The sequence below is a fragment of the Fringilla coelebs genome, assembly GCF_963513975.1.
Source record: "Fringilla coelebs genome assembly, chromosome: 13".
Classification (NCBI taxonomy): Eukaryota; Metazoa; Chordata; class Aves; order Passeriformes; family Fringillidae; genus Fringilla; species Fringilla coelebs.
The window spans coordinates 20,823,854-20,832,328 of record NC_140039.1 but is presented as its reverse complement, the minus strand read 5'-3'; the positions used below and the strand labels follow the sequence as shown (position 1 = coordinate 20,832,328).

At 44.7% G+C, this 8,475-nt stretch overlaps 1 protein-coding gene across 1 annotated transcript; it reads right to left on the bottom strand.

Moving 5' to 3' along the window:
* Positions 1-5,978: 5,978 nt before the first annotated feature.
* LRRN1 (leucine rich repeat neuronal 1) lies at positions 5,979-8,129 on the bottom strand (the record flags this gene model as incomplete). The annotated part of the gene is made up of 1 exon (XM_084214616.1): positions 5,979-8,129. The coding sequence occupies one exon, from the start codon at positions 8,127-8,129 to the stop codon at positions 5,979-5,981; it is 2,151 nt and encodes a 716-aa protein (XP_084070742.1).
* Between the last annotated feature and the right edge of the window lie 346 nt (positions 8,130-8,475).

Genomic DNA, 8,475 nt, shown 5'->3' with positions numbered 1-8,475 from the left:
ACCTCCCCAAATGAAATAAGAATTCTGTTTAGCTCTGAGTAGTTGGAGTAAATCAGGGACATGCATGTGCTGATTGAGAGGCTGGAGGTTTTCCAGGCTTCATCTGCAGGATGAATTGGGGAGGATTTATTCGCCCTTTCATTCCTTGACAGCCTTGCTTTCACTCATGGCAGAGGTTAGAACAATCTCCCAGACTATTGGGAAAGTATTAAGATTAATGATTTTAGGTGTGAATTGTTTCTCCCCACTCAGAACATTAAGGGATAAGAAAGTGAAGCAGCCCTTGGCTTTGAGGTGAGATCTGGAAGGTGCTGTCTCTGCAGAGTGGAGGAGGTTCCCAGAAGGACTCAGGGGCTGAAGCAGCTGGTGCTGGCAGACTTGTACATGTTGGGCTTTAGGAACTTCACAGGGCCCAGGAACACGCAGCAGAAGGAACCTTTGGCTCATAAGTTTTGGAGAATATTTGGGCTCTTTAGGTGAAAAGACCTGAAATATTATTAACCCTTTAATTCCATTTATTCAGTGGCTCCTGCCACCCAGCACTGATGGTTTCTATGCTGACTTCCCTACAGAGATAAGAAAACTTGATATTAAATATTACAGTATCTTGTTCTGCATGTGATTTGAATTATTAAATGGCTTTTAAATTATTTGCTGCAGGCAAAATAGTCACAGTATCTATTTTATCTTTTATCTGTGCTGATCATTTGAGCTCATGCTATTAGGCTCGTGTTTGCTGACTGGATAAATGTGAGGGGAGAATCCAGTGAGGGATTGGGAAGCTGCTCTGTTTTCAGTGTGTCAGGGGGAGAGAAAGGCTCCTTGCCTGTATTGATCCAGGTCCTGTTCTTTGTGCTGGGGTAACTGCAGCGTTTGTGCTGCTGTGGGTCTTTAATAGAAACATGAGCCATCCTTCTTACCTCAGCAGAGGGAGGAAGGGCAGAGCTGTGTGTAGAATTTATTTGCTCAGAGAATGAATTTTTATTGTGACCACATTTAAAAAGTAGGCTATAGGCATGAATGGATTATAGGTGATTGGATTTTGTTTTTACTTGGTAGCTTTTCGTTTCTACTTGGCAGCCAAAGGTCAGCAGAGATTTTGACAGATCAGAAATTTGGCAGGGGGTCATCCCAGGAAAAATAAATAAAATTTGGTTAAAAATGTGAAAATGGGAGAAATAAACAGGAAAGGCCTAGAAGGAAAGAACATGCCCTTGTACGTGGTTTGTGACATCTCCTTTGGTCCATTTTTTCCATTTTTTTTTTGCTGCCTTTTTCCTGATTTCTGTCTCTCAAGGCAGTCTCCTAAATAAACTCAGAGGCAGAAGGAGGCTGTGGAAATGAGCTGGTACCTATAGCAGTGGTGCAGTCCTTATTGACTTGGGGAAGATAAGGATCAGGGCCCCTGTGTGAGTTCAATTCATACAATTACATGGAGGAGAATGAATCACCGGGGAAAGCAAACTAACTGAGAACTCTTTCAAGATGGGATTTTCAAATTGGGCCAAAAGGAAATGAGGTGCCCAGATTCCATTAAAATAGAGCTGAAAGCTGGAGCATAACTCTCCCAGTCCCTTCTGATAAACAGCTCAGGAAAAGTTCATTGTGGTTGATAACCTTGAAGGTTTGTAGCTCCGCTATCAGCATCAGCCTTGACATGAAAGAACGTGGGAGCCACAGAATCCACTTCTCTGGCATTAGTCCTGAGGGATGTGTGGCAGCAAAACTTCCCCCTGGGGGAGGATAGGGAGCACTTCCAGAACTGCTAACAGCATCATTTCCCACAAAACCTGCTTGAAGCTGCTGTTCAGGGACCAGCAAAGGGCCTTAAAGAGCTCCTGCCATTGCAGGATCTCCCTGGGAGTGCTGTCAGTGGTGCACTTAAACATCTGCACCCTCCTTTCATTGCTCTCCAAGCCAGGCTCGGGCCAGCCTGATGTTTGTGGTTCTGCTGGGCAGAGGAGGAGCAGGGGCAGGAGCAGCCAGGGCTCTCTGGGCAGCGCTCTCAGACTAAACCTGAGGCTCTGCAGGTGCTCCTCCTGGGATCCCCCTCCTCCTCTGAGCATTTTGATCAGCAGAATAAGCTTTGCTCTGCAGCTTGTATGGATCATGGCAGGTGGGATGCAGCTCTGGGGTTCAGCTGTTTCCTGTGAAAACTGGCAGGGGTTTTGCCAACAGCTGCTCCTGGTGCTCTGGGGGGCTGTGGGATGGCTCCCCCCTGCTCCATCCCACATTCCTGTGCTTTTCCTGCTGGGCACATCCACTGTGGTGCTCTGTAGGATGGGGAGATGGACACAGGTGTGCCCAAGGACTCCTCCTGTACCTGCAGGGCACAGCTGGGGTAGAGACTGGCCAGAAAAGCCCTCACTTGTTTATGGCAATGATTTCAGGAATTCCATTGCAGGGGTTTGTCCTCAGCCTTATTTTCAACGTTGCCAGCACAAAGCAAAAGGGGTTGCCTGATTTGAACTCAAATTCTTTTCCATTGCTGATGTCCCAGATTGTCAGGGGCAATGGGGCAAGTTTCTGCCCTTCTCTCTGAAATATTTCCCTGAAATACTTCCAGTTTCACCCCTCCATGGAGCCAGAGTCCCAAACTGCTGCTCTGTTCATGGCCACCTTTTAGTGACCCAGGGAGCAGTCCTGGCAGGGTGGAGGCTGTGTGAAAGAATTGGTGAGTTTGTGCTCCTCATTCCAAGCCCACGTCCTGGGTCAGTCTTGGGTTGTGGGTGAAAATACCCTCCCAATCCAATGAAATACGATTTAGGTGAGGAGATGAAAAGTGGGCTTAGCTAAAATCCTGCATCCCACACTTGAGTGGGTTATTTACTCTTCAGGGGACTGAAATATTTTACTATTGGGCAACCAAGGGGAAGTAACAGTGCAGAAGTTTAGTTGGGTATGAAATATCTGCTCTTACACAGCCTCTCTGAACCAAGAGGCAAATGAAAGCTAACAGTGGTTTTCCCCTCCTGTTTTCCAAGTGGCCAGTCTCAATCCCTGATTCTGAGCAAACTGGGGTGGTTTTTGTCTTCAGTGCAGAGTAGATGCAAATACATTTTGAAGGCAATTAGAGTATTTTTATTTTTGCTCACCATAAACTGCAAGCACAATGAAATTGCTAGCACAAGGTTGAAGGTTATTTACTACGATTTTATGCCACATGTGATTAATCTCTACCCCACTTTTTATTCTTTTATTAGCAAGATTTAAAATATCCAGGGGATCTCTGCAGAAACTGCAGGGTCAGATTAAAAGGCTGGAAATACTTAGCCCAGGTGGCTGTGTGTGCAGAATTGCACTGCCTTAACAAGGTGATTTTTGCTGCTCTCTGGTGACCTGCAGCTCCCTCCAGGACTCAGCAGCAGCAGTTTCCCTGCAATCCTGCAGATCAGCACATCCCAACAAGTGTGTGCCTCTTATCAGGCCGTTTTCCCCGGCAGCCCTCTAGCAGCACTGCTCTAAAAAGATGATAAATGACAGAGAAGAGAGGGAACACAGGGCCTGTTATTCCCCAGTGGAAAGGAACGTGTTAAACATTGCTTTTCTTCCTGGGGGCTCAGGTAGAGCTGTGTGACCCTGGGAAAATGCTGCAGGAAGCCGAGGAGATGATGCAAAAGGGGCTTTGCTTTGCACCTTCTGACACCTGCTCAATTAATTATTTTCCAAAGAAAATTTTATGATGTCATGCAAGCTGGAAGCCAACATTCTGTGGCCAACCTTGTCCTCAGTGTCCTTTTCTCTGGCTAAAGCAGAGTGAATCTTTGCTGCAGAAGAGATCTTGGTTTAATTCATTGTGCCTGCAGCCTTAAGGTTAGAACAGAATATAGACCAGATGATAATTATTGCACTGGAGCTCTTATGGAGAAGGCAGCATGAGGGAATGCCCCATTTACATTAAAAACAAATCCAGGAGAAGGTGATGAAGAAATGCTTTCACCATGTTTCTTCTCCATGATCAAAAGACACTTGCCTAACCCCAGCATCTAATTGTCACATGATTAAAAATGTATGAGATCTCCTGAACATAGAAAAGCTTGTGTGTAGCAGCACAAATACTTGATTGAAATGCATAATTAATACTTTCACTCAGCCTCCCGTGGAAGCACAGACCAAGGGGGCAGGTGGTCCAAGGGATGGATGGATAAGGTTTTGTACCAAGGCAGCTGATCAGTAAAACAGTGCTGGTAACTTTTCACTTTTAGACAAGGAAAAAGAAGTTTGAAGCCTATCTGTAAATTTTAAGGGGACTTGGATATATTTGAGAAGCCAATGAGTTAGAAAACTTCCCACAGCCCCAGGCACATCCGTGATTGGAACAATTAACTTTTGCTTACCAAGAACTTATTTTGTGTGTAAAAATATGTAAAAATTGCACATTGGAAGTGTTGATAAAGTGTAGAAAACGCTGTGCTCATTGCTGAGGGGTGTTGTGTGATGTGGCCACGTGTTCCCCAGAGCCCACCCTGCTCTTGACTCCCGTGCAGAACTTCCAGGGATTCAGAAAAGACAACGCACAACGCTTCCATAGGTTCAACTGTAAATGATGCCTTTATATTGTACCCAGTGCACACAGATCACTGCTGCTCTCCTTTACCACAGTAATTCAGGAAAATAGCCAGAATACGGATTCATTTTAAGCCTGTAAAAAATACAGTTCAGTATTGGACCAAATGTCACTGTCTTGGTAGTTTTAATCTTAATTTCTGCTTTTGCAGGAACATTAATCCAAATAGGTTTCTTTTCAAGTATATTCCAAGATTCAACTGGTTTATTTCAGTTTGGTAGCACTGAGTTTTCTTTTGTCCTAACTGATGGTAATGACAGCTAAATGTCAGCTTCGTTTCTATCTTAGCTCAAAATATAAACAGAAAAGTATACAAAAAGGAAAATGTCCTGTTACACACTGTGAGTTCTTCTTGCTTTGTACCCTATGCCAAACAGTTTTGATTCTGCATGTGACTCTCAGTCCAAAAGCCATGCTGAGACATTCTTCTCAATAAATTATTTTCCATATTTTGCCTCTAGTGCAGAGAAAACACTGCTATTAACATAAATGCATAAAAAACCTGAACCTGGAACTTCATTTCATCAAGAAAAAACCCCCATGATATTTTTTATATAACATTTTGGATATATTTTATGTCAAAACATGATCACCAGTCAAACCAGTGATGTCTAAACCCAATACATTATTGTGATTTCTAAATTAAAAACAGAACAAAACTAAATTTATTATAGCTCTGCCTTCATTAAACACCGTGCGTTGGTGATTTAAACACAACAAAACTCTAGTAATTCTTCAAAAGTGTCTACTAAATAGAATAAAAAGAATAAGAACAATTAACATTTAGTCTGTTACATTAAAAAATTGGATGTACTTATTTCCTATTGCCTGTTAGCTTTACCTAAGCCTTCAACTACTACAAAAAACAATAATAAAAAAGAAAACTCATTGCTGAAAGTCAAGAACATTCAAATCAGTTGATACAACATTACAGTACAGTCAACTAACACCATTCAGGGTCTCCTTTTCTCAGGGCAGAGTCCTCAGACCAGGGTGACAAACCTAGTTCACTGCAGGTCCAAAACTGAGGGTGAGCTCGGTGCGCTCCTGCCCCGCGATGGCTCCGGGGAACGCGGGCTCACCCAGCCCCTCCTTCTTCTCATTCAGCACTGGAGTTGGGACAGCGTTAAGTTTAGCACAATAACTAAAAAAAAACCAAAAAAGGAAAAGAAAAAAAAAAGGAAAAAAATAACGAAATGAACAGAGGAGTGGAAGCTAGGTGAAGCTGCCATTTTGTGTCAACCCATTGCGATACGCTATACTAAAAAATCCTGAAATATCCACCTGTCCTCGCCGCTCTGCCACGGGCTAGCAAAGTCAAAAATACAAAAGTCTTCAACTCGTCGTTTTTGCAGAATAAAGCAAAAAAGTCTTTGTGCTCCTTACTACCAGAAGCAAAATATCCTCTGAGTTACCACATGTAATAGCTTCTGGATGTGTCGACTTGGGTCGGCTTGGTCTCTGCAGAGCCATCCTTGTCTTTTTCACTGTCACCTTCCCAGAGATTAATAAGTGGAGGGTAGAGCTCGTTCAGGGGGATTGAAGAGGTCTTTTGCATATATTTTTTTAATGAGTGGTGGTAGTTTTTCCTCTTAAACCTTTTTGCAATATAAACAGAGACGGAGGCGAGGCTGATGACAGCAAACATGGATCCCATCACCGCTGCCAGGGCCGTGCTGGTTTCCTGGTCAGAAATATCCAGCGCAAAAGCCGCGTTTTTGGTCGTGACGTTGACGCAGGATCTCTGTGTTTGCTGGTGGATGTTGGACACTGTCAGACACACTTCATAATCTGTAGAGGGTTGTAAATGCGTGAGGTTGTATTCGTGGACATCCACCGGGACCCGGGCGGTGTAGGTGATGTGAGGGTTGTCAATCTTCATCGTGGCCGACGACCATTTCAAATTGGACGTCATGACGTTGGAGTTGACTTTCCAAGAAACCAGGATGGAATGGGACTCGGCTTGCTTGACGTAGATCTTCAGCACCTGGGTGCCATCCAGGAGCGTTCCGTTCACCCGGATGGTAGCGACCCTCGTGTCAGCCCCCTCTATGTTTTGAGCGACACAGGTGTATCTCCCAGAGTCCTCGACCTGGATGTTGGAGATTTCCAAGGTGCCCTCGCTGCTCAGCTTGTATTTATCAGAGAGGCTTTCCACGGTGACCTTATTGCCCAGAGGGGTGACCCAGTAGATTTCTGGCTCAGGTTCTGCCATGGCCCGGCAATCTAAAAACACCGTCGTGCCGATGTCCAGGTTCAGGTGATTGGGAAAGGTCTCGTGAGAGATCATTGGAAGACATTGCTCATTGGAATCCTGTATCAGCACTTCCTTCACCTGCTGGCCCCGGTACTCGGGAGGCATGGCACAGAACATGGAGAGAGGCTCCATGAAGCGGATGTTGGTTTTGTTGGAGTTGATCCAGTGGATGACGCAGTCGCACCTGAGCGGGTTGCTGTGGATGCTGATCTCCCGCAGGTTTGGGAGGGACTCCACTGTCTTTTGGTAGACTGCATTCAAGGCATTGTTGTTGAGCATCAGGCTCTCCAGGGCGGGGACGTTGCGGAACGCCAGGCGATGGATGTAGGACAGCTTTGGGTTGTTGGTGGCCTCCAGCTTTGTGAGCTCGGGCAGGTTGTCCAGCGCGTACCTATCGACGGACACGAGCTCTCCCATGTTGTTGATCCCAAGCTCTTTCAATCTGAGCATGTTTTTAAAATCCCCTTCTTGAATTTTATGAATTGGATTTTTGTTGAGATCCAGGAATTTTAAATTGGGAACTTTCTCAAGCGCAAGCTGAGGAACTTTTACCAATTTGTTGTCATAAAAAGAAAGACTTTCAAGACTATCCAAGCCTACCAACGCGTTGCCAGGAATGTCTGTGAGGTACATACCTGCCAAAACTAGACTCCTTAAGTTTGAGAGCGGTTTGAAATTCATATCAAGTATTCCAATCACTGGGTTTTCTCCAATCATGAGAATCTCTAAGTTGGGAGTAGAATCAAACCAACGGCTGTCAATCACCTTTAATTTGTTGGAGTTGAGGTGTAATCTCAGGAGATTTTTCAGGCCAGAGAACGCGTTTGCAGAAATGCTGCTGATCTGATTGTGATTTATGTAGAGCTCCTGCAGATTGCAGAGGTCTTGCAGGCAGTAGTCAGTCATCTCTGTGATCTGGTTCTCCTCCAGGTGCAAAGTCGTGAGCTGAGTGAGGTTGGAGAGCCCCACATCTCTGATACTTGTGAAGTTATTCTGTGAAAAATCCAGTTCTGTTAAATTAAAGAGCTGTTGGAGTTCGTCTGTGGTCTTTGCAATGTTGTTGCTTTGTAACAGGAGGACTTGAGTGTCACTGGAGAGGTTGCTGGGGATTTTTGTTAGCCGGAGGTCGTTGCAGTCAACTGTGGTGGCTTCCCTGTAGGTTGACTGAGGTGTAAACCAGGGCCTGATTTCACAGACACAAAGCTGTGGACATTCACTGCTCTGTATGGAAGACTCAGTTAATGAATTCATTAACAATTCTAGCACCAACTGGCACACAGTTAAAACAACTCTAACCTTTGCCATGCTGGCCAGCGAGGGGGTTCAGCTCCCCAGCCCCCTAAAATCCCCACGGAGGAAGAGGGTGATCCCCTATCAGGCAGAAAACGTAAAGCTTGACGTTTGAGGTGAAAGGCTTGGACATCCAGAAAGGTGAAAGATGATTTTCTGAGTTTAGTGAAGTTAAGAAATGCTCTGAAGACTCTCAGCCGCTCCTCAGTGTTTTAGAATCTTCTGTAAATCAGTGCCTGAAGATGGTCCTGAAAGCAGATTAGGGTATATGTTATGGTCAGCTCATATACAGTTCATCTATTATTTAGTTTCTTCTGAAAACAATCATTATTTTAACGGTAATCTCTTACAAAAATCTCAA